The 24,877-nt window shown below is 47.7% G+C and overlaps 2 protein-coding genes across 5 annotated transcripts; both read left to right on the top strand.

Moving 5' to 3' along the window:
• Positions 1-219: 219 nt before the first annotated feature.
• On the top strand, positions 220-5,515 carry ssuh2rs1 (ssu-2 homolog, related sequence 1). 3 transcript variants are annotated; one of them, XM_084462057.1, is made up of 14 exons: positions 220-256; positions 1,052-1,080; positions 1,161-1,222; positions 1,918-2,022; positions 2,332-2,407; positions 2,575-2,704; positions 2,943-3,003; positions 3,087-3,208; positions 3,351-3,413; positions 3,562-3,641; positions 3,979-4,071; positions 4,338-4,443; positions 4,707-4,814; positions 5,029-5,515. In XM_084462057.1, exons 2-14 carry the CDS (start codon positions 1,058-1,060, stop codon positions 5,167-5,169), a joined length of 1,170 nt encoding a protein of 389 aa, XP_084318183.1. In that variant the 5' UTR covers positions 220-256; positions 1,052-1,057; the 3' UTR covers positions 5,170-5,515. The 3 variants fall into 3 exon arrangements, with proteins under 3 accessions (XP_084318183.1, XP_084318184.1, XP_084318185.1); XM_084462058.1 differs by lacking the exon at positions 220-256 and adding an exon at positions 327-419; XM_084462059.1 differs by lacking the exons at positions 220-256; positions 1,052-1,080; positions 1,161-1,222 and adding an exon at positions 1,587-1,721.
• A 548-nt stretch (positions 5,516-6,063) lies between these two features.
• LOC311329761 (DDB1- and CUL4-associated factor 1-like) lies at positions 6,064-24,516 on the top strand. 2 transcript variants are annotated; one of them, XM_084461672.1, is made up of 25 exons: positions 6,064-6,236; positions 6,869-6,989; positions 7,118-7,194; positions 7,285-7,358; positions 7,479-7,592; positions 7,866-8,003; positions 8,592-9,203; positions 9,631-9,732; positions 9,917-10,075; positions 10,281-10,460; positions 10,643-10,852; positions 10,981-11,150; positions 11,304-11,428; positions 11,846-12,081; positions 12,413-13,524; positions 14,510-14,708; positions 14,844-14,926; positions 17,427-17,511; positions 17,660-17,893; positions 18,486-18,579; positions 20,317-20,421; positions 21,307-21,380; positions 21,533-21,625; positions 22,129-22,390; positions 22,707-24,516. In XM_084461672.1, the coding sequence occupies exons 2-25, from the start codon at positions 6,877-6,879 to the stop codon at positions 22,760-22,762; spliced, it is 4,707 nt and encodes a 1,568-aa protein (XP_084317798.1). In that variant the 5' UTR covers positions 6,064-6,236; positions 6,869-6,876; the 3' UTR covers positions 22,763-24,516. The 2 variants fall into 2 exon arrangements, with proteins under 2 accessions (XP_084317798.1, XP_084317797.1); XM_084461671.1 differs by having other exon boundaries at positions 22,704-24,516.
• The last annotated feature ends 361 nt before the right edge of the window (positions 24,517-24,877 follow it).

The raw sequence follows: 24,877 nt of genomic DNA, 5'->3' as shown, positions 1-24,877 counted from the left end.
TGTTTCAGCCCTTCATAGGTACTCTGGCAAGGTGTTCCAGAGGTTGGGGGCATAGAAACTGAAAGCTGCCTCTCTGTGTCTCTTGGTCCTGGCTTTTGGAACTGTTAGGAGTTCAATACCCTTTAGAGCATTAAGCTCCAGGATAAACAGCTGTATAATCCATCACCTGTAGGCGGACTCCTCCCCCTTAGAGATGAGTCCTATGACGGTGGTGTCGTCCGCAAACATCAAGAGCTTCAAGGACTGATGGCTGGAGGTACAGCTATTTGTGTACAGTGAGAATAGATCTAGCGAGCTCACTGCTTCGCTCCGCAATATCTAGTGAAACAGAATGTGAGCTCACGAGAACGGGATGGTCGTACCAGGCTAGGTTTGACCAAAGTAGCCTTTTCCGCACCACAAAAGAATAATTGCACCATGTGAGAATTATATTAGGCCTATAATGTGAATTGCAACTATTTGTTGTTATTTTTATATCATATAATTGTACTCAATTGTAGGCCTATGTATGTATGTGTGTATGTATGTATGTATGTATGTATGTATGTATGTATGTATGTATGTATCTAGGCTATGTATGTAGTGTAGCCTACTATATGTGTACCCTCATGCTTCAATTTCAATGTTATATCCAATGTAGGCTATTGCCGTATATTCTTTAATAAAAAGCCTACCTCTCACAAAATCACGTGCATCGTAGCAAAAAACAATTTCCTTACGTCACATAGCGAGTAGGTACCGAGGGTATCTTGCTCATAGCACAGGAAAGGAAGACCTTGCCAGAGAGTTCGCCTGAACTTTGAAAAATTAATCTTCATCTGTAAATTTTAAAGGATACTAAAGATTAGCTAGGCTAAGACTACGGAATACCTTCACAGACTATGTTTTAAAGGGGTCAAAGTCTGAAAGTGTGGAAGTGTTTTTCAGCCGTCCCGTGTTCCAGTTCTCACGAAATGAAAGTTACAGAGATCTCACATCATGTGACATGATAGGCTATAGCTAACGTTAGTTATCTATTTTTGTGGTTTCATCACCCGTTATTTATTTTCAGTAGGATATGGCGGGCACAGCACCTGTGAGGTGAGTAGGCAAGCCTTGAATATCTGCTGAAATTGGGATATTTTATCTTGGGGGTTGCCTAATTTAACTTTTCGTTTCAGTGGCTATGGGACTCTGGGCTTCTCTAATGCTGGATACGTACCAGCTACAGCAGGGGTACCAGGTAAGATTAGTTAATGTTAAGTTAATTAGTTAAGTTAATCAACCCACTGCGACGAACCACTTCCGAGAAAGGCGGAGGCTGGGAGCTTTAACATTACCACAAATGTGCGGTTCAAAAGCTTAGCTGGATCATTTTTTTCTCTGGGAGATCTAGTTGCGAGCTTTGGGCTCAGTCTCGAGAATCATACAGCCGACCGTCAGCTCTCACAACTGAAACTTGTGGCTTCTGAGATAGTGTGCTAAGCGGAAGCAGGAAGAGAACCGCCCCATGTACAAAATAGTGTACACACAACTTAAGTTAGTCAATGCACTTCTTCTTCTTCTTCCTCAGTCAATGCACTAGTGCTCTGCTATATACATATAGACTAGCCCGTCCGACCAGCCAGTGAGGGTGTTGGTCTAACTGTATGACATTACTCAGATAAATCTTATGGAACAACCCGTGTTCTATTCGTTCACTTGCTTTTGCAACCAATAATCACATCATATGGAGGGACAAGGTAGGTTAGGCTAAATATGGTTAATTTGCTGATTTATCTTAAGTTGAATAGTGCCTCAATATGATAAAATCAAAATGAAATGTAGCCATTCATATTAATGATACAGCAAGTTTTATCTGAGATTTTGTTTCTCTATATTTCACGCAATGTAAACTCTAGAATGCTTCTACTCAACTGGTTTGTCTGGTTCTTTCAGCAATGTTTGCCCCGCCCGACTCCTTCATGCATGGACCAACTGCTCCCCCAGCCAGTATGTTTGACAGCGTTCCTGGCTATGAAGGAACAGTGGCCGGGGGTGAAGGTACAGTAGCGGAGAGAGAGACATCATGTTTGCCGCCAATTTCAGAAAACTGAATTGTCCACTAGCAGCAGACACATGATACTGTATAGGAAAACATTTTGCATAGATAAATCATTGGGAGTTACCACAGATGATTGTCTTGCTCTTAAGGCCTTTATACTTCAAACATGTTGGATAAATAATTACAAATATTTATTTATAAATATTTATATAAAATATAAAATATAATAAATATTTACAAAAAAGAAGAAAAAAAAAAGAAGAGACAAGACACAGAACTTCTCTGTTTTTCTTGCATGTTTGTTTTAGGTGGATTCCTGCCGCCTCCCGCGCCATCCTACCCAGCCCCTCAGCCTGATCCTGGGGCCTCTCAGATGCAATGGAAGTAAGACTCTTACTTACTTACTTACATTGCCTCGTGTTTCTTGATGCTTTTGCTCATCATGGGGCTTTGTCATGCACGTGTCTCTATCATGTTATTTCTCTTCTTCCCCGGTCTTGGTCTTTTTATCGTTTTATGATTAAGACTTGATCTATTATTTCCCTCCGTAGTATCCCATCTATCACAGAGGACACAGCTCAGGAAGCTTTTGCTATGTTTGCATCTAATAAGTGCTGTTACAGTTCAGCACCAGCCAAAGATGGTGTGATCACCAACATGGAGGCGTTCAACACATACAGGGTGAGAGAGCCACAAGGGTGAGAGGGCAATGTATATTTGATAATAAGGGGGCTCTCATGTACAGGACTTGAGACGATGCTGCAATTCTATATTGGCATGATCTGTTTCCCCACACCTGAAAGGTTACCTGAGATGACTTGTCAAAACAAACACCCAAGTTTCAGATACCATTCATCAAGGAAGAGAAGGACCTTTTCTTTTTGATTCACTAAAGTTAGTCAACCTTTTTCTTTATTAGTATCGCCTGGAGACCTTTACAGAGTCGAGGTTGACAGAGTGGACTCAGGCGCCATACACAGGTACTGTAAGCAATGACCAAATACAACCAAGCTTCTTTTCAGCGCTGTAGTCATCAATATTCAATGACTGACATACATTTCAGGTCAGACAGTTGACGCCTACTCCCAACCAGCCCCTGGGCCTTGGGATATTGCTGCCAAAGCCCCCAACTTCTTTCATGACAACGAGCAAGTCATCAAGGTTCCCAACACGTCATCGGTGAAGGTATTTGTCAATAAGTTGACTTTACACCATTTATGCACCTGCGTCCAGAGTGCTTAAAAAGTGGAATAATTATATGAAATTAATTCTTGATTATCAATATGTTCTGAATCGCGCTTCATCTGTTCACATATTTTATCAACAGAGCTGCCATGCCTGCGTTGGAATGGGGAGAAATCCATGTAAAGATTGTGCAGGTGCTGGGAATGTAAGTTAATACATACATCAATATAAAGAACAATAGTAGTACAATAGTAACATGGATAAACATTTTCTTTATTTCCTGTTATGTTCGTTGTGGTGTGGTTCGGGTGCTGTGAAAACGACAGTGTTCCTTGTGTTCTTATCACCTGTAGAAAGTCTGCTGGGTGTGCAATGGCTCTGGCTATCACCAAGACGATCGATGCAGCCATTGCAATGGCAGAGGGAGGGATAAGTAAGTAAGAGTGACAATCATTTTGCCTTATTCACTTTATTACGTCACCATCTTATTCACCTACGTCACCATCTTATTCACCTACGTCACCATCCTATTCACCTACGTCACCATCCTATTCACCTGCGTCACCATCTTATTCACCTACGTCACCATCTTATTCACCTATGTCACCATCTTATTCACCTGCGTCACCATCTTATTCACCTACGTCACCATCTTATTCACCTACGTCCCCATCCTATTCACCTACGTCACCATAGTACGTTTTATACAGCATCTCAGACAATATTTGCGGTATGTCTTGGTTGGCCTATTTTTTTCTCTCTCTTTACAGTTGCAGTCACTGTCATGGCCAAGGATCAAGGGAATGTACAGTCTGTCAGGGCCGAAGGCAGCTTCTGGTGTTCATCAATCTCACAGTGAAATGGTGAGTGTTGTTAGCTGAATCAGCATTTGTGATTTTAGTGAGAACTTTCACTTCTGCAAAAAATTCTGTTCCTTCTCTATCTGATTCACATACATACTGTTTTTTTTTGCTTCCCTCTGGAATATGTAGGGGTGGGACGTATGCCCACTTCCCTTGTTCTCTGTAAAGCGCATTGTGTTGCCTCTGTGTATGAAATGCGCTATACAAATACAACTTTGATTGATTGATTGACTGTTTATCTTGAACTTGATTTGCTGTATTTCCAGGACTAATAACATTGAGGACTATGTGGTGGAACAGTCAAGTGGACTGAATGTCGCCAACCTGAGCAAGGTGTCTGGGAAGGAACTCTTCCGGGACACTCAGTATCTGGTACAACAAAGTATTACTGAACCTGCTTTGACTGAAATAAGAATGAATACAATACAACAAGTTGCTATTACTATTTTAATTTTAGGTGAATATATGGGAGATTGGAGCTGTTCATATATAATACTTCAATGTGTATTCATTACCTTAACCTCTCTGCTACATGATAGGTGCCATGTCTGCTGATTTGTGGAATATTGGTATAAAGTGATGTGATAAATACCGTAGTTCCCTCATAATAACAGAATACCCTCTGTGTTGTGCAGGTGTACCCGGGGATGGGCTTCCCCGACCCTGCAGTGGTACGTGCTGCTGAGCGCCTAGTCAGGGATCACCAAGTCAAGTACTCTCAGACGTCTCGCATTCTACAACAGGTGGTTTGATTTTCTCTCTTTATATTTGCATGTAATGATTTGAATATATTTGCATGTTGGTAATTTGCTTCTCCAAATCGTAAGACATGAACATGTGATGTTTTTTGAGTCTTCGATTATGTTGTACGATATTCCATTTCACACTGAAATAGATCTCTTTCTATCTCCTCCTTTTCTCCTCTCCTCTCCTCCTTCTCTCCTCTCCTCAATATAGCGGCAGACCGTAGAGTTGATTGCTATCACTAAGGTGACCTACAACTGGAAGGGAAACTCACACATTTACTTTGTTTATGGGAATGAGTTCAAAGTCAGTGCTGATAATTATCCAGCCACCTGTTGCTGCACAGTGATGTAACTAAAAGCAGAGCAAAATGATATAAAGAGAACAACATCTAGCATTTATAACCTGCATAGGTTTAATTGTAATGATAAATTGATGAGAAAGTATTAAATATATGACCTGTATCAATCGAATGTATGTATCGAATGTTTATATACTCATAATGCTTCTGCAATTACATTTGATAATCTTGTATGATACCTATGTAATGGACGGGCCAATTATTTTATATTTGATCTTTTTTTTTTATTACTATTTTATATTCCTTTTTCATTGAATCCCATCCCCAGTGATGCAATGCAGTAGTAAAATAATGTAATAATATTGAAACTTTTTTTTTTTTTTAATACCTTGGGCTTGTCATATCTTTTCATGTCATGTTGTCTGAATTGAATAATCTAATGGATTAATATAATAAAGAAATGTATGTAGTCAACTCAAATAGTTTTTTTTTATTATTACTTTTATTTTAACGATAAGCTATTGCTGATCTGTGGTATAATGAAACTGTTCTCATGGCATAGTTTTGCACAGGGAGGCATTATAGTAGGTTTTTGATATGCAATTTGGCATGGCATGGGTTTATGGAATTCATATCTTGTAGACCAAACACTCATGGCCGGGCAAATGAATGGACAGTACAACAAAGTGGTAATTGGGTCTAGTTTCGCACAGCTGCATAATGATCAGGAAGTCACATAAGCGTCTTTTCCTCATTACAGTGAAGATATCTGCGATTAAAAGTGCATTTTCTTTGACGATGTTTTCAGCGGCACTATTGTGCACCGCGGGAATACCCGGGTTTCATAAAAAAAAATGGTGCTACTACAAGTGCGTCATTAAAAATCGACAGTCGCTGAACCTCTGACGAGAGGAACGTGTTCGCCATAAACGATAATAAACCGTGAACAAGGCTGTGCTTGTGACAACGAGGTGGCTAATGTAAAGCCTTAGCTAGCTAAATTGTATTGTTTACAACAATACATATCTTGTTAGCGACTGTTTCTTATGGTGTTCACAATAACCCTTTTGTGCAAGACAATAAGCTCTGCAAGCGAGGGAAACCTGAGTGGAACAACAAGGTAAAGTTGCTAGCTGGCTAGCATGTACTGCTACGCTAACGCGTTAGCTAGCTGTCAGTTAGCTAGCCAACTTGCTAGCTAGTGCGCTGTCAGAAAGTCGCAGATCCAATCTGACTAACTAGTTGGATATGTAGTTTGCCATCTAGTTACACACAATATCAGATCTGACTGTCCTATCAATTGGTTTTACGTGCACTGTTTTGGCGAGTTAGCAATGCTAACGCAGCACTAGCTACTCTACGCACGGAGACGGTAGTGTAACGTTAGCTAGCTAGCTTAGCTATGCCGTTGCAAGCAAGCTGCAGTACACTGTACAGCAGCTAAATGAGGAACAGTGCAGAGGTAATTCACACGCCCAGGTTGATACCTTTAGGATGCATATCAATTTAACGTGGTCATGTAACTTACTATGAGTAGTTACCGTATGAGCACAACAGGCTGGATCGTTCGGTTTCCAGAGCCATGCTTAAGACCAAATCACCTGTTGACAGTTTGAGTCCCTATAGGCTGCAGCTGTCTTTAGAGGAAGTTATGATAATTTGGACGACATGTGTGCTTTATTTAGCAGCAAGTCCGTTGGTTATGCAGATCAACTATAATATCTGTTTCTACATTCCGTCTAAAACTTTCAGGTCAGGCCATGGCGTCAGCATCTGCCAGTGTGGATTCCAAGGCAGAGCTGACTGCTTTGCTGGAACAGTGGGAGAGAGAGCAGCAGGGCTGCACACAGGATCTGGTCAACATCCTCACTAAGTGAGTTTGCTTTGTTATAGTTGGTCCCGTGATATTAATATTGATCAAAAAGGAGAGGGTAGGGTTAATAACCAGCTGTGAAATATATTACAATATATTACATTCTTTTTATTTCTATTTAATTTTAGAATCTCCGAGCTGGTGGAGAGGGAAACAGAGGAATACCACAAAGCTGATCCTGATCCTTTTGATGACAGGCATCCTGGTATGGCAAGAAAGTTCACTGAACAGTAGAACTGGCATCTTCTTCTTTAACTGTCCACATGTGTTTTAGTAATGCTATTTTGTTTCTTAGGGAGAGCTGATCCAGACTGCGTTTTAGGACACCTTCTCAAGATCCTGTTCAAGAATGATGACTTCATGAATGCGGTAAGAAGTTAATACTAACCTAATATGAATGTCCAGTTTCAAATTAATTTGTCTGCATTTTGCCGACACTGACGATCTTGAGTGCAGCATAAACATTGTTTTTCTCCCTTCTCCTTCTAGCTGCTGAACAGCTATGTGATGACCAGCAGAGAGCTCTCCCTGAACACGGCGTCCTGTCGCCTGCTGCAGAACATCATGCCTGGCCTGGAGACGGCCGTGGTCTTTCAAGAGAAGGTAAGCAGGCGCCGCCCTGGTGGCTCATCGGTTTAAGGCGCGCCATAAGGGCTAGCCCTTCCCTCGGCAGCTCGAGTTCGATCCGGCTCGGGCCCTGTGCTGCATGTCCTCCCCTCTTTTTCCCTCTCCCACATTTCCTGTCAATCTTAAACAATCCTATTTCAATAAAGCAGAAATGCCCTAAAAAAGAGAGAGCGAGATGGTAAGCATAGAAACTGTGTGGCGGTGTTCCAGAAATGTGAAGTAACGTGCGCATCTGTGTGTGTGTGACAGGAGGGCATAGTGGAGAGGCTGTTTAAGTGGGCCCAAGAGGCTGAGCAGCCGCTGAGAATCTACGCCACCGGCCTGCTGGCAGGGGCCATGGAGAACCAGGACATCGCTGCCAACTACAGGGACGAGAACTCTGTTCTGGTCAGTGCCGGGACGCTGCTCCCTCACGCCTCCAGGCGTCTGTAGAAGAGATCTTAGATGTGCACATCCCTATACTGTGTACAACTCGCATGTTCATAGTCGATTAATCAACGGGTGGTATGAACGATTAATCGATAAATCGTTTTTTTGCCGACAGTCGAAAGATTTGATTCCAGTTTTAAAAGACATGTTTATTTGAATGAAAATACAGTAAAGATCACAATTCCATTGATTTTGATGCTGTAATGTAGCCCCATTCCAATAAATACAGCAGAACTGAATGATGCCCGACATTAGTTCCGTTCAGTTAAAAAATCTTTTTAAAGGACGTGTTTATGTGAAGAAAAAAAAAAAAGTGACCACAATTTGGCCAAAATTGATTAATGACCAAAAAGCGATTTTGACCGTCATGAACAATTAGCCAATTAAACAATTAATTGGACCCACCCCTACTTAGATATACACAGTACAAAACAACAATAGCTGCCAGATAAGTTTGTCAGTACATAAAGTTGTACTAGCTGTACAGCATGCATCCATTGAATGGCGGTGTCGGGGTATTTGCTAGTGACTAACATCTCTCTGCAGGTGCCTCTGATGCTGCAGCGTCTGCGCGAGCTTCAAGACAAGGACGCCGAGAACAGGAGGGAGTTTAGGCGGCCGAGCCCCAGGAAGACCCTGGGCGAGCCTCTGCTTCCCCTGGACGAGGAGGCCGTGGACGGGGGCTTCGAGGACACCCCGTTCACCCCGGGCAGAAACGGCGCCGAGAGGGAGGAGAAAGGGCCGGAGGAGGCCCGGGGGGACGACCTGTTCTCCGCCGCCCACAAGTCCGGGGACGAGCCGCCGTCCCTCCACCTCGGCTCCCCCCACAGGACCGGCAGCCGCGTCAACTCGACGCTCAAAGCCATGATGAAGGCCGTGTCCGCCCCCGCCTCGCTGGCACCCCGCGATGTGCCCGACGGAAGCGGTCACCTGAAGAGGCGGTCGGAGCGGGAATACGGGCACGGGCGCAAGGCCAAACAGAAGCTGAACTTCTCCTTGTCCGAGCCGGAGAGGAACTTCAGCGAGCTGTCCAATAGCAGCTGGTCTGAGATGAGTCCCTGGGTGATCGGGAACAACTATCACCTTTACCCCCTGACCCCTGAGATCGAGCAGAGGCTCATCCTTCAGTACCTGACTCCTCTGGGGGAGTACCAGGAGGTAGGCACTAGGACCTCACCGCAACGCCCATCCCATGATCATTATGTGTTGGTGGTGCCACATTCAGCGGTTCATGCCTTTTTAAAAATGCAGTTTTGAACTCCTGGTGTTTATTCACGGCTAAAAATGGCAAACGGCGCTAGATTTTGCAGAGCGTTTTGGATTTTGCAGAGCGTTGCCTCTCTCTTCTTAAACCTACCAGCAGATGTCAGTCTACTCAATCTCAGAAAAGATGATGGTATTCTAGCAATCTGGTGAGGATGGAAGCTATAGATGGACTGATTAGTAACAGGAAGTGTAGTAGTAAGCAAACAGACCTACTGGAGAGAAGTAGTGCAGAAGAGAAAATATGAATAAATTGCTAACCTGTATTGAAATGTATGTATATGTATTCACATACACACACACCCCTCCCCTCTTCTTGTAGCACCTGGCTGTGTTCATGCAGATGAGAGCCCGGGAGCTGCTCATGCACTACATGGATCTGAAGCAGACCAACGATGTCCAGCTCACCTTCGAGGCTCTCAAGGTAGCCCTCCTGCCGCTTAATGTCAGTCAGAATAAAAAAACAAAAAAATCCACTCACTCTTGTCAGTCAGGAAAAAAAGCAGCTGCTCACTCTGTCAGTCAGGAAAAAAAGCCCTCCCATGTATACTATTCATTTGAAAATGTCTGCCGGCCTCTTTATCCTTGTTGTCCCTCTCTCCTCCCAGTACCTGGCCTCTCTGCTCCTACATAAGAAGTTTGCAGCGGAGTTCGTGGCCCACGGGGGAGTGCAGAAGCTGCTGGAGATCCCCAGACCCTCAATGGCCGCCACGGGAGTGTCTCTCTGTCTCTACTACCTGGCCTACAACCAGGACGCCATGGAGAGGGTAAAGCACGCACGCACGCACACACACACACACACACACACACACACCGGGGTTTTCCCTGCCTATCAAACTGCCGCAGTGTTTTTCTTGTCCGTAATATCCGTTATCTATTCCTCAGCAGGCTTTGACTCGAGCTGTTTTGTATTTGTGCGTGGCTTTTCCACCTCACCCTCATACCTGTGTTTGTGTGGAACCCCCCCCCCAGGTGTGTATGCTGCCCCACTCGGTGCTGTCGGACGTGGTGGGGTACACCCTGTGGCTGCTGGAGTGCTCGCACGATTCGGGCTGCTGCCACGCCACCATGTTCTTCTCCATCTCCTTCTCCTTCCGGGCCGTGCTGGAGCTCTTCGACAGGCAGGACGGCCTCCGCCGCCTCGTCAACCTGGTGGGAAACTCTCCTGGCCAATCCGGTGGCTTCTATACCGGGGGGTGGGGTGGGGGGGGGCTATATAAATAAAATTCATTTTATTTATATAGCCATTTTCAAGGCACCCATTGTGTGTGAGAATGTGATTGTGTGTGCATTATATCGGTGCCCTTTGTGAATGGCCTCCTCCCCGTTTCCAGATCAGCACGTTGGAGATCCTGAACCCAGAGGACCAGGGGGCGCTGCTGAGCGACGACGAGATCTTCTCCAGCAGGCAAACGGCCAAGCACACCTGCATGGCCCTGCGCAGGTACTTCGAAGCCCACCTGGCCATCAAGGTGGAGCAGGTCAAGCAGTCCCTCCAGCGGACCGAGGGGGGCGCTCCCATCCACTCCCAGCCCTACTACAAGGTAGGCGGAGGGAAGAGGCCAGCTAATAGCCTTTTTTTGTCAGTTCCTCATTGTGATTACACTGCAGTGAGGAGGGGGGGGGGGTCACAGCTGGATATCTGACACCTGTGCCCCCCGCCCCGCCGCAGGCGTGCAGCTACACTCACGAGCAGGTGGTGGAGAAGATGGAGTTCCTGATGGAGTACGGCCCGGTGCGTCTGTACTGGGAGCCGGCGGAGGTCTTCCACAAGCTCTCCTGCGTCCAGCTCCTGCTGCAGCTCATCTCCATCGCCTGCAACTGGAGGACCTACTACGGCAGGTCGGTAGTGACATGGGGCTGCTTCTCAGAGCACCACCCCCCCCCCCCCCCCCCCCCATTCTCCTTATCTTCTGTCAATTCAAACCTATCAGAGGACAACCGGGGTCATCATCACCAACAGCATCGCCCTGGTGTGTTGTTTTCCCTCCATAGGAGCGACACGGTGCGCTATGCCCTGGACATCCTGAGCATCCTGACCGTGGTGCCCAAGACCCAGCTGCTGATGGCCGAGTCCGTGTCGGTGCTGGACGAGGGGGGCGCCACCACCTCCATCGTGGGTACGTAGACGTCCAAGCCGCTCCTCTCCGGCCAACACACCACCGGCTCCCATGTCAACGTTGCGGTAGACTCACGATTCTCACCGAGGACCTTCGTCCAGGTTTCGTTGATAAAAGTGGGTGGAAACTATTTGAGATTGAAAAAAAACTGCATTGCAGAACCATTCTAAAGTTTTTAGAGCGGTTCTTCCTAATGGGGCGGTGACATGTTTGGGATTCAGTGTTTTGATTCTCCACTCCAGTTTATTTGTGGTAAGTTTATAGGGTCCTTCACTCTGTTTCAGATGTAGGCAGTGGCTCTGATTGGTAGCGTCGGTTTTTGGCGCTGTTCTAGCAGCAATTTTCAATGGAGACTTCTCCAGACTTAGGACGACATGGTAGAGAACGAAATGGGAACGTCTTTCTTCTCCCCCCCAGGGATGAGTATCGTGCTGGTGGTGGCGGAGGGGGAGGTGTTCGTCAACGACGCAGAGATCCAGAAGTCGGCGCTGCAGGTGGTCATCAACTGCGTGTGCGCCCCCGACAAGCGCATGTCCAGCATCGGCAAGTTCATCTCGGGCACGCCTCGGCGCCGGCTGCCCCAGCAGACCAAGACCAGCGAGAGCGTGCTCACCAAGATGTGGAACGTGGTCCAGTCCAACAACGGCATCAAGGTGAGAGTGCAGCCACCACCAGCTAATGATGCGCTTATGTATTTTGGATGTGGGGGGAGGCGGGGTGACCAATGGTATCAAAGCTTGTGATATTTCATGTTGAAAATTTGACACTGATTCCTAGATAGTTGATAGTGACTTTATTCATCTCCGAAGGGAAATTTCAAGCAGCCGAATACATCAAAACACAAATAACAACAAGTAGGCCTACTGTACATGCATTTGACAGGATGAATATGATTTACATTTACATTCTAGGTTACATTCTTCCTTTTGTCCTTCATGCACACTTTCTCCCGTGTCCTCTTTCCTTACCGCTCCCGACCTGCAGGTGCTGCTCTCCCTACTGACGGTGAAGATGCCCATCACGGACGCCGACCAGATCCGCGCGCTGGCCTGCAAGGCCCTGGTGGGCCTGTCTCGCTCCAGCTCCGTCCGGCAGATCATCAGCAAGCTGCCCCTGTTCAGCAGCGGACACATCCAGCAGCTGATGAAGGAGCCCGTGCTCCAGGACAAGCGCAGCGAGCACGTCAAGTTCTGCAAGTTCGCCGTGGAGCTGATCGAGAGGGTGTCCGGGAAGCCCCTGCTGATCGGCACGGACGTGTCCCTGGCCTGGCTGCAGAGGGCCAACGTGGTGGCGCAGTCCAGGATCTCCTTCCCCGAGAAGGAGCTGCTCCTGTTGATCAGGAACCACCTGGTGGCCAAAGGCCTGCACGACACGGCCAGCGCGCTGACCAAGGAGGCCGACCTCCCCATGGCGCTCCTGTCGCACCCTTCCTCCGGCCCCTTCCCCCCGGTCCCCGCCCCCCCGGTGCCCGCCTCCCCCGCCGCCGCCGCCCTCCCCCGCACTCCCCGGCTGGCCAACGGGGTGGCGGCGCGCCTGGGGGGCCACGGCCCGCACCCATCCACCCTGCTGTCCATCCTCGCCCACCCGCCGCAGCCCCGCCCGTCGACATCGCAGGCGCCCGCCACCGCCGCCCTCCTCCCGGCGTGCCCGTCCACGTCCGCCTCCCACCACCACGGCAACAGCTTGCTCCCGATCGGGAGGATCGTGTTCACGCGGGAGCGCCCGTCTTCGTCGTCGTCGTTGTGCGGCGTGGCGCCGGCGAGCTGCAAGAAGCCCCGGGTGCTGAGGCAGAAGTCGGACCACGGCGCCTTCAGCCAGAGCCCGGCCATGAAGAAGCAACTGGACAGGCACCTCCCCTCGCCACCCGCCCTGGACGGCATCATCACTGAGTACCTGAGGGAGCAGCATGCCCGCTGCAAGAACCCCGTCACCACCTGCCCACCCTTCTCCCTGTTCACCCCGCATCAGTGCCCCGAGCCCAAGCAGAGGCGTCAGGCGCCGACAAACTTCACCTCCCGGAGCACGCGCAGGGTGGTCTACCCCAAATACGGAGGGGTGGATGGTGGCTGCTTCGACAGGCACCTCATCTTCAGCAGGTGACACTCCAAACCTCACCGAGGTCTTTGTGTTTGTGGGGGGGGCAGTGGTTAGATCTGGGTCGTCCCCTACCATTGCCTTGGAGGGGCGGCCCCCCCCCCCAACGGGACCTCCTGCCCCTCCTGAAAGACACCAAAAAACAAAAATAGCGGATTTTAGACTGCTAACATTTTTTAGCATAAGCCAATGGCGTTTAACAATGCGAAAATTAGCATCATGGCTAGCGGACATTCTCTGACTGGGAATGAGAGATGATGAAATATAAAAATATTTTCTGTTGCTGTAGTTGGCTACATAAGTAATGTAATCACAGTTTAGTCTGTCTTCCTTCTGATGTTAGTAACTAGTAGGCTAACATTAGCTAGGCTATGTGTTGTGGATTAAAGTTAGTTCACATTTTTCCCATTTAGCTTAATGTTATGCATTTTCAGTAATGCTTTTGCAATATTTTTTCAGCTGTTCAGCATTCACATACATTTTCTGCAGAAGTGTAATATTTTGTGTAATCTTTTGTTTGACAATATTTATCTAAGTTATGTACACTAGTTTCAGCTCAGTGTAGAGAAATGCACCAATACTAAGCTTCACTGTGCGCGTCTATGACGACACTGTTAACACCAAGTATCCATGATATGCCAACTCCGCGACAACACTAGTAGTTTCAGGGGGCCTACCACCCCTCCTGAAAAAAATCCTAGAGGAAACACTGTAGCATGTTCCACTCAGATGACTGTTCTCTCCCTCTCTCTCTTTCTCCCTCTCTCTCTCTCTCCCCCTCTCTCCCTCTCTCTCTCTCCCTCTCTCTCTCTCTCTCTCCCTCCCTCTCTCTCTCTCTCTCTCTCTCCCTCCCTCTCCCTCCCTCTCTCTCTCTCTCTCTCCCTCTCTCTCCCTCTCTCTCTCTCTCTCTCTCTCTCTCTCTCTCTCTTTCTCTCTCTCTCTCCCTCCCTCCCTCCCTCCCTCCCTCTCTTCCCACCTCCTGGACAGGTTCCGGCCCATCTCTGTGTTCAGGGAGGCGGACGAGGACGAGAGCGGCTTCATGTGCTGCGCCTTCTCGGCCCGCGAGCGCTTCCTCATGCTGGGCACGTGCACGGGCCAGCTCAAGCTCTACAACGTGTTCACGGGCCAGGAGGAGGCCAGTTACAGCTGCCACAGCTCCGCCATCACCCACCTGGAGCCCTCCAGGGTCAGGCTTGATCAGTTAGCCTCTAGGAAATATAGCATACCTGACGCGCATGTTTGCGAATCAACATCATAGCTGTTTAACAGTCGTCCGCCGGGCCTGTTGGTTGATCTGCTGTTGGTCTTGACTCCTCTCCAGGATGGCTCTCTGCTGTTGACGTCGGCCTCGTGGAGTTACCCCCTTTCCGCACTGTGGGGCATGAAGTCGGTGTTCATCATGAAGTAAGTGACACACAAGACAGGAGAACCCCGAGCCCCTCTCACACCTCGTCCTCACGGGAGCATCGTCCCCAACCTACCGTCGTGACAACAAAACATTCATCCATATTCCAAGTTCGGGGTCTTTGCCTACAACAGCGAGAGACTGTAATGCTGAAACTGATAGAGAAAACCGCTTTATGAACTACAAGTCCTAATCTAGTTGTACTGAAACTGATACAGAGTACTTCTTTCTGGACTGCGGGTCTCTGCTCGTGGCCCGGCCGTCCAGCTGCCCGGAGCTGTCAGAGTAGAGAGCTGCAGAGCGGAGCTGACAGTTATTTACTCTTAACTACCCGAGGGCAGGGATCTTCACTCTGGTGAACACAGACGAGGGGTCCTCATCAGTGTTTCCGCTGGTAAGGTTTTGCCGTGGCACCCCGCCACAGCAAAATCCTTGCCGCCAGACCATACATTTGATACAAAAAATAATAATACAAAAAATTAGGCTATATAGCCTACTGTATATTAAAGTCTTAAATTAAAAACCGTAAACTTTATTATTTCTGCCTAGAAGCGCTTTCAAAACCATGACTTTGTCGTGCACACATTTTTTTTTTCACTAATAGCTTGGGCCGCGCGCTCCGTGAATGCTGCTTTGTGCTTTCTGTGGTCAACTGAAAAGACTGTGCGTGAAGGGATGTTTTCTTCAGCGAGCCTATTACAAAATAATGTAGGCTAGTGTTTAACGAGTGTTTGAATTGGACCAAAATGTGCTGGTAGGCTACCTAGCCTACTCCTCACTAGGGTACATAGCAGTTTAAAATATATGAATGTTTGTAATAAGTGGACCCATATACAGCGTAGAGCTAGATAACGTTCCAAGAAGTGCCGACAGCTCCTACCCATCTCTGGCTTATTTGGTCTTATCATTCGCTGATGACAACTGGCGGATCCTAAAGGATAAAGCCTACATTTTCCAGATGGAAATCTGACAATATTTGAAGAGGAACAGAAAGTAGAATGATGTTGAGAGCAGTCAGGTAGGCTAGCCTATTGCTTCCCCCGGACCAGTAAACTCTGTTTGTGTTCGGGCAAGTGCCTCATGCAGTTGTCTGATTGGACAAGTAAAAAATAGCCTATAGATGAATTGTGATAAATATGTAATGTCTAAAATGTCTACGTAGCTTACGTAGCTTGCTCTCTGTCAGTCAGCAAGCATAATCTGTCAATGAGACGGCCCACACCACAAATGCGAGTAGCCTACAACATGCGCAACCGTCTTTTTGGCTGGCTGAACCGAAAGTTTAACAATGCTAGCTTGCGTTAATGTTCCTCCAGCCATGATCAAAGCAACAGCAAATGCAACGAAATATCAGTTAAGCGTAGCCTAATATAGCCTATTATTTATGTAAGCTATGTAAAAAAGACAGTGATTGTGGTAGGAGAAGACAGGACCAGCACAGAGTGGAGGGACAGATGAGAGAGGAGAGGATAGAGGTTGTTGAGAGGAGAGCAGGAGAAGAGAGAGGAGAAGGAAGGGGACAGGGCAGGATGAGAGATTAGAAAGAGTGATGATTTAGAAGGAATGAGTATGCAGTTAAGCATCAATGGGCATCAAACTTTTTCTTTTTTTATTAAATAAAACATTCTATCTATTATTCTCACCCCATAACTCAAAATATTTCATGTAGGCTAAACATGCTGTTTCAGTATAATTATACTTACTTTATGTAAACAGAGTTAACAAACGTTTTAGACTTGTGATGTAAACGGGATTTAAAGCATTACGTTCTAATTCCCGCGACGCTGAAATGTAGACTTGCAGGGTCTAGACGGTTCTAAGCAGCGTTCTGTCGTTGAATCGACTGGTGGAGTGTTCCAAGCCACGAGTTGAATCATCAGTCAGGACTCTGCAGTGTTTGGCCCGGCCAGCGTTGTTTTCAAACTCAAAACAGCTCTTACTAGAAATGGTGCCGAGAGAGCACAGATCTCCACACACTAATGCATTTTGTGCCTCTGTGTGCACGCACGTGCGTACGAGCATGATGTTTGGTATTGCTGCATTCGTTAGGTCGAGAGCTTTATGCCAGTCCAAATCCTGTGTCTCTGCCAGTCCAAATCCCGTGTCCCGTGACTTTCCCATGTCAAGCTATGGCTGTTTAAATTCCCCCCATTAACAATGAATGTCCAAAAAATGAATGAAGAGGAATGGCTGGCTTTGGGTCGTCTTGTGGATGCGTCCCGTGATTCGGATCCATTCCAAAATGTAATGGGTTCTAAGTTGGACCATGCTACACGGTTCTACCGAGTTTAATGAAAACCGGTCTGGTAGTTTTTGTGTAATCCTGCTAAAGAACGAACCAACAAACCAACACGCCACCAAAAACATAACGGCTTGCCCTGCCCTATCACTGGGGCGGAGGTAATAGTTGTTTCAAACTCTGGCAGGATTTGAAGGACGGCTAAGAGAATTCTTGTGAAATATTAATGCCGATATTAAAGTGTTTCATTTCATTTTCAGGCATTCCTTCCTAGACGACCATTACGTCGAGTTCAGTAAACTTTCCCAAGACAGAGTCATCGGCACAAAGGAACACATAGCTCACGTAAGTCCCGTCAACGCCTCTACAAGCTAGCCGTAGGAAGAACGAAGCTTAGCCTGTCACTCCTTCCGACGTGAAAACATTTAGGCCACAGACCGATCCTTCAGGCCAGGTAAGAAATGCAGCTGACGAGCGCGTTTCTGGATCTCAGATCTACGACATCCAGACGGGGCAGAAGACCCTGACGCTCAACAACCCCGACCTGGCCAACAACTACAAGAGGAACTGCGCCACCTTCAACCCCACGGACGACCTGGTGCTGAACGACGGCGTGCTGTGGGACGTGCGCTCGGCCCAGGCCATCCACAAGTTCGACAAGTTCAACATGAACATCAGCGGGGTGTTCCACCCCAACGGCCTGGAGGTCATCGTCAACACCGAGATCGTATCCTTCGGCACGATAGCCACCGGTTCCTGGGGGGGGTCATGAGTAGGCCGGTTTTAAATTTCAGTTTCTTAGTTCACAGTGAAGCGTCCTTGGGTTTTTAGAAAGTTGCTATAGAAATGGAATTTATTATTATTATTATTATTATTATTATTACTACTACTACTACTACTACTACTACTACTACTACTACTACTACAGTGTACAGTGTTTTGCAAGAATTTTGCTAGACATTACTGTACTAATGAATTGTTTATTTATGGTCTGTATGGTTGACGGTAGCAAAAGGATCCCGCCACTGTCTAACTTGCAATTCAGATTTATCGTGTAACGTTTGGGTATTAGACCTTCATCTGACAAAAAAAACAACATTTTAGTCTGAAGAAGGCCTAGTACTGAAGCGTTACACAATAAACCTGAATTGAAAGTTAGATAGTGTGCGGGATGAGATCCTTTTGCTACCTTTGATTCACCCCCCGCCCCCCCTCCTCCTATGCTCCTGCCTTTTGAAACAGACGTGTTAAGTATTCTCTAGTAGTGTTGACAGTGAAACATAGCGTGTGAACGCTGTTGACCTTGACCGTAGTGTCAGTGGGACCTGCGAACGTTCCACCTCCTACACACGGTCCCGGCGCTGGACCAGTGCAGGATCGTCTTCAACAACAACGGCACGGTCATCTACGGAGGTGAGCCTCGTAAAGCCCTGCTCTAAACTCGCCGTTTAACAGCACGTGTTTTGCGGTGTGTTAATTTCGGACGACCGGCACGGTCAACCGCAGCCAACACGCGGGGGACACGTACACCTAGTTAAAAGCAAGTATACCACGGCCTTAATGCTGCATGATGGGAAACAAACGACACCAGGGTTTTTCCTGGCTCAGAATGGGTCTTTGGGGGGTGATGCGCACCATTTCTTGGGGAAACCTCTGTTTTATGCCGAGTAGCCTACCAGCATATATATAGGCCTATATTCTTTGCTCTGCTCACTTTTCACAATCGCGGGAAATCTCCCGACATGACACAAAATGGATATGAAGACAAAGTGTTTAAGATACAAAATACCTGTCTATTAATTCTTTATTTTTTTTGCATTGGACAATGCATAAAAGAGGGGTGGGCTGCACTTGAAACGAGCTATAAAACACATTTGGAGAGGATTTGAATTGGTATTTTTATTGGCACTGGTGATTTTCCTTTGGCTCTGGCTAAAATCTCTTTGGGGGACGCCAAAAAATCCTCTACGCAGGAAAAACCCTGGAAACTTTGCAGCCTTGAAGACTTCTACTGTAATTTTTTGGCACAAATGCGGGAGAGACTGGTTATGAGTGTGAAGAAGTGTGTGAACAATCATGTAATGGCATACGGAGATGTGTGTGTGCGTGTGCCTGTGTGCGCACGCGTGCATGTGTGTCTTGCTGTGGTGAAGGCTGCGTGTTCGCTGGCTTGCGTGGGCATAGGGAGAGGTGTGAACAGTGACCGTAGAGGTGTTCATCTCTTGCCACGAGGTCCTGCCTAACCATATGGGCGGGAAGCTTTGCACCGAGCTGGCAGTGAAGGGAACCAGCTGGTTCACACCGCCTGAGAGCCGTGTATGGGGGTGGGGGGGGCGGGATGGCTGCCCATTCGCCTACCACCCTCTATCCTGAACCACGCTCTGCACCCATCCACCTGTCCATCCGTGAATAAGATGGCCCGCGCAACAGCTGCCGCTCCACCGAGCTTTAACGTGCCAAAAACACAGTCCGTCCGTCCGATATTTGTTAATGCAATATCTCGGGAACGCATTGACGGAATTTCTTCCCCTTTGGTACAAATGTTCAATGGCACTCAAGGATGAACTGCTTAGATCGTGGGGGTCAAAGTTCAAGGTCACTAACCTCACAAAATGTGTTTTTGGCCTGATGAACACAATATCGCAAAAAAAGCTTGATGGAATTTGTTCATATTTGGGTAAAATGTCCAGTTGGACTTAAGGATTAACTGATTACATTGTGGTGGTCAAAGGTCAAGGGTCACTGACCTTACAAAAGTTGTTTTTGGCCTGCTGAACACGATATCTCAAGAATGGCTTGACAGAATTTGTACATATTTGGACTTAATTAGATTATTGGATTATATTTTGGTATTCAAATGTCAAAGGTCAAGGTCACAGTGACATCACAAAAGGCACTTTTGAATGCTAATGCATTTAGCCGCTACGCAGTTTTTCTAGTTTTTTTTTGTCTTGCACCATCAGCGCTAAAAGCACCTTTTTTCGTTACCTGTCTGTCCATCTCTTCTCCGGTCATGTAGTATGCAACTGCTACGCTTACTTTACCATTACTTTCTGTATCCATCCACCTGCCCATCCATCCATCCATCCCTTTGTCCAATGTGAGTCCTCTGTTGTTTGTTCATGGCTGTGGTGTGTTTGCTTTTTTCAGCCATGTTACAGGCAGATGACGAGGACGACATGATGGAGATGCAGATGAAGACGCCCTTCGGCTCCTCCTTCCGGACCTTCAACGCCACCGACTACAAACCCATCGGTGAGACAGACCGTCCCTCACACAGACATGACTACAGACCCATCGGTGAGACAGACTGTCCCTCACACAGACATGACTACAGACCCATCAGTGAGACAGACCGTCCCTCACACAGACATGACTACAGACCCATCGGTGAGACATACCGTCCCTCACACAGACATGACTACAGACCCATCGGTGAGACATACCGTCCCTCACACAGACATGACTACAGACTCATCAGTGAGACAGACTGTCCCTCACACAGACAGGACTACAGACCCATCAGTGAGACATACCGTCCCTCACACAGACATGACTATAGACCCATCGGTGAGACATACCGTCCCTCACACAGACATGACTACAGACTCATCAGTGAGACAGACTGTCCCTCACACAGACAGGACTACAGACCCATCAGTGAGACATACCGTCCCTCACACAGCGCTCACTTGTGTCCTGCGACGTAAACTAAAGCTGATGCGCGTCTCTCTGGATCCCAATCCCAAAACCAACATAGAAATGGAATAGGTTTAGTTTTATCCATGCTGGATTAGATAACCTGTCGTCTGACTCAACGGACGTAGGATTTGGGGATATGACTCATTCGTTTATCACTGCCCAATCAGCAGCGAGTCTAGCGAAGGATCTGGTTCCCGGCCAATCAGATTCAATCCAGACTACGTGAAACAACAACTACCCAGTAACTGCTCTGCTCAAGACGATTACGATTGATTTAAAGAGATTCTGATCGATTTAAAGAAATGTCCCCTCATCCCTGAATAGTAAAGAGCATAGCCAGACCTTTCTCCAGCGCTGGCCCAGCGTAAAAGGAAGTGTGGAGACGGGTAGAGAACCGGTAGATTACCACTGACACATGCTCTGTTTGTACCCCTCCAGCCACCATCGACGTGAAGAGAAACATATTCGACCTCTGCACAGATACGAAGGACTGTTACCTGGCGGTGATCGAGGTAAGTCTCGGCGCGCATGCAAGTAAAGCCACTGCCTCATCGGAGGAGAAGGGGAAGTGTCTGTGTTTAAAGCTTTAAGATGCAGCCTCTCTCTCTCTCCAACTGATCGTTCCCTTGCTGACCTGTGCCCCCCCCGCCCCCCACCCCTCCAGAACCAGGACTCAGTCAACACGGACACGGTGTGCCGGCTGTACGAGGTGGGCCGGCAGAGGCTAGCAGAGGAGGAGGAGGACGAGGAGGACCAGGTAAAGGGCCGTCTCAACGCCACACCCGCAAGAGCTCTCACGCCCACGCGCCGCCTAAGCCGCGCTGACTGCGTCGCCGCGCGCCGCGGATCTCTCCGTGCGTCCGGGACGCTTCGCGCTTCTAACCGGTTTTCGAACCCCGGCCGGCGATCGGTACCACCGACATCCCGGCGTAACCGGTCAGCAACGGCTTTGGCGGTCGGCCGCAGATGCCTGTTTTTCGAACCGCGCAGCCCATTTTTCAAGCCACTCTCGTTGCTGCTACGACCTGTCATTCTTTCGGTTTTGACCCCTAGACACACAGTCAGAACACCAGCTTGGGCGGCGAAGCGGCACACACTTATTATGTAGCATGCGGAGCGCAGCGATGATTTAACGTAACATTCGAAGTCTGGAGAGAGATTGGGCGAAGTGAGACTTCGCTCAGCGGGTGTAACTAGCATACGTCTCCCCCTGCTGGCTGTTCCTGAACACCCCCCACCTCCCCTTCTGCCCCGTTTCAGGAGGACGAAGACCAAGAGGACGACGACGACGATGACGACGACTCGGACGACGACATGGACGACACGGACCCGCTGATCACCGAGCTGGAGAACGACAACGGGGGCGAGGACGAGGAGGAGGAGGACGGCAACGACGACTTCTCGCCGTCCGACGACGAAGAGGTGGCCCGTCTGCTGGAGGAGGACGGAGAGGACGAAGAGGACGACGACGAGGATGAGGACGACGACTCGGACGATGACGTGGACCTCGCGGCAGATAACAGTGAGCTAGGTTTATTTCCATACATGCGCTGTTAGATCAGTTCCATCTTACCCGGATTTAAAAAACGTTTATTGTCGTGCTAGTGTATTTCCAGAGAGAACGGGAGATTGACAGGGTCAAAGCATGCAGCCGAGGGAATAAGCGAGAGATTGATGCAGAGAGCTGCGCTCGCGGACCCCGGGAGGACGCGCCGCAGACGACGTTTCCCTTTTGCCTTTCAGCGTTTCCGTGTCGACGCGGCGACTCGCTTAGTATTCCCCGACTGTGCTTTTCAACCCCTCTGAATCTGCGCTTGCTTTATCTGTCACCCCAGCAGACAGCTCTGACAACTCCGACCTTGAGGATGACATCATCCTGTCCCTGAATGAGTGAGCTGCCGTCGGCGCGAGGGACAGAGAGGATCCGGGACGGCGGACTCTAGGACCCCTGGAGCTCTCCCGCTGCGGGCGGACGGTTCCAGACAAACTAGGAGAGGACCAGCAGTACGACACGGTTAGGGAGGAAGACGCAGAGCACTGCCAGTTGAAAACTGTTGAAGGCGTCCCGCCCCCGAAGCAAAGGATCATGGGAGACGACAAGAGCACTCGGAGCAGACGGCCAGAAACCGCCTCGCTGACGCGATGGAGGAGACCCCGGCAATACACAGTACATAGACACGGAACCCCCGACAGAAAAAGATTTGTATTTGATATAGTTTTATATAACGTGGTGAGCTTGATGGGTGTAAAGATCAGTTTGTATAGACCCATTGCAAAGGTTATTTTGTATTTTGATCCATTACAAAGCTCTTGCAAATGGTTAGGGTTAGTAATATCATACCCATTTATAGGATGGGTTGGCCAAATTTGGTCCATTTTACATATAAAAGACTAGATAGGATTGATGAGGTAGTGTGCCGTTGTGACTGAGACTCACTGTATTCTGTACCTGCTCTAACAGCCAGGCAAAGATAGATTTGGTGTTAGGCCACCACTGTAACGCATACACATACATACATACACACACACACACACACACACACACACACACACACACACACACGCTGCCTATGGTCTAGTCGAACCTGTGGAGCCAAACCAGCCATATCCTCAGGTTCACCACCACCCTACAAACCTGTCAACCATTCAGACTAAACCAATGACCCTCACACACAACAGTGACCCTCACACACAACAGTGACCCTCGCACACAACAGTGACCCTCGCACACAACAGTGACCATCGCACACAACAGTGACCATCACACACAACAGTGACCATCACACACAACAGTGACCCTCACACACAACAGTGACCCTCACACACAACAGTGACCATCACACACAACAGTGACCCTCACACAACAGTGCCATCAATATCTATTGCCTCTGTACTTCACTGTGTGGTCATAGAGATAGAATCAACATGGTGCTCTTGAGAACGCTGTATTCACAGACATTGAGGTTGAAACCGGACACTCATCAAGGAAGTGTAAAAGTGTTGACTTGCACACGTATCGTCGACATAAAAGAGGCCTTAAAAGGTTGCCTTCTGTGATTTTGTTTATTCCGAGATGAACCGGGTTATGCGTTTGGTTTTGATTGATATTGGTCAACTCAATCTTAGGGGTTTGCGCTGTGCCCACAGCTCCGTTCCTGTTATGGTGAGGAACACATGCTTTACTGTTGGTTTTGACTTGTGAGTGCAAAAGGGGGGAGGGGGGGGGGGGCTGGGCCTTGTTTGGTTACTACAGCGAGCCTTCTGAAGCTTCTTTTTAAAGTTACACATTTGAGTTGTCATCTCATTGAGCGCTGCACACAGAACTTGAAAAAGCAGATTGTGGTAACTGATGCAGATTAAAATATTAAAGTTTATGTTTTGCCGAGGTGGGTTGTGTGAGATTTGCCGTTGTTGGATGCAATGGGTGGGTGACCTTAATCTAATTGTGGTATGAGTATTTTGAGGATAGCTCAATCATCCAGCTGTAACTCTGAACATTTCATGTGAACATTTCATGATTTGCCCTTGCTCATGATGTTGATTTTGCCTGGTATGGTTTAGTTCTTCTCTGCCTCTGCTCTCCTTTGTGTAAAGATCCTTCAGTTTCTGTACAGAATGTATCAAAAGTATTTTTTCTATAAATATAATATCGAACCTTTGTGTGCGGGCGTGTATACTGTTTATCAACACTGAAAATGACCATGTTCTTCACACACCTGAGAGGCATCGTTCAGTTGCTGCGCTGCTGAAGAGCATCTCCGCCAGGTCTCTGGTCACATCAGACATGCACTGAATTTTCTCACAATTTGTCCCTGAAATCGGTGGAGGATTTACCATTGTTAAGAGTACGAGACGGGTTTACAGTAAAGACTTGTTCAGAATTGATTAGAAGGTTAGACGCCATTGTATTCTACTCTTAATTTAGGAGCGTACCATTTACCTCTTGTTAAAGGGATTCTCATTTCTAGGCTGCTTTATATTGGAAGTTATCAAGTGTTCCCAATTTGCT

This window comes from Borostomias antarcticus (genome assembly GCF_949987555.1).
Source record: "Borostomias antarcticus genome assembly, chromosome: 3".
Taxonomy (NCBI): Eukaryota; Metazoa; Chordata; class Actinopteri; order Stomiiformes; family Stomiidae; genus Borostomias; species Borostomias antarcticus.
Note: the sequence above shows the minus strand (reverse complement) of the source record. Positions and strands in the feature narration are given on the sequence as shown.

What these genes read in the sequence shown, in the direction of transcription:
- ssuh2rs1 (XM_084462057.1), top strand. Translation starts at nt 1,058, where the DNA reads ATGGCGGGCACAGCACCTGTGAG. An exon ending in GACTCAGGCGCCATACACAG is followed by an intron (nt 3,004 to 3,086) that starts GTACTGTAAGCA and finishes CATACATTTCAG; the next exon opens with GTCAGACAGTTGACGCCTAC. An exon ending in CCAACACGTCATCGGTGAAG is followed by an intron (nt 3,209 to 3,350) that starts GTATTTGTCAAT and finishes TTTTATCAACAG; the next exon opens with AGCTGCCATGCCTGCGTTGG.
- LOC311329761 (XM_084461671.1), top strand. Translation starts at nt 6,877, where the DNA reads ATGGCGTCAGCATCTGCCAGTGTGGATTCCAAGGCAGAGCTGACTGCT. An exon ending in CCCACCTGGAGCCCTCCAGG is followed by an intron (nt 14,709 to 14,843) that starts GTCAGGCTTGAT and finishes ACTCCTCTCCAG; the next exon opens with GATGGCTCTCTGCTGTTGAC. An exon ending in TCATCGTCAACACCGAGATC is followed by an intron (nt 17,894 to 18,485) that starts GTATCCTTCGGC and finishes CCGTAGTGTCAG; the next exon opens with TGGGACCTGCGAACGTTCCA.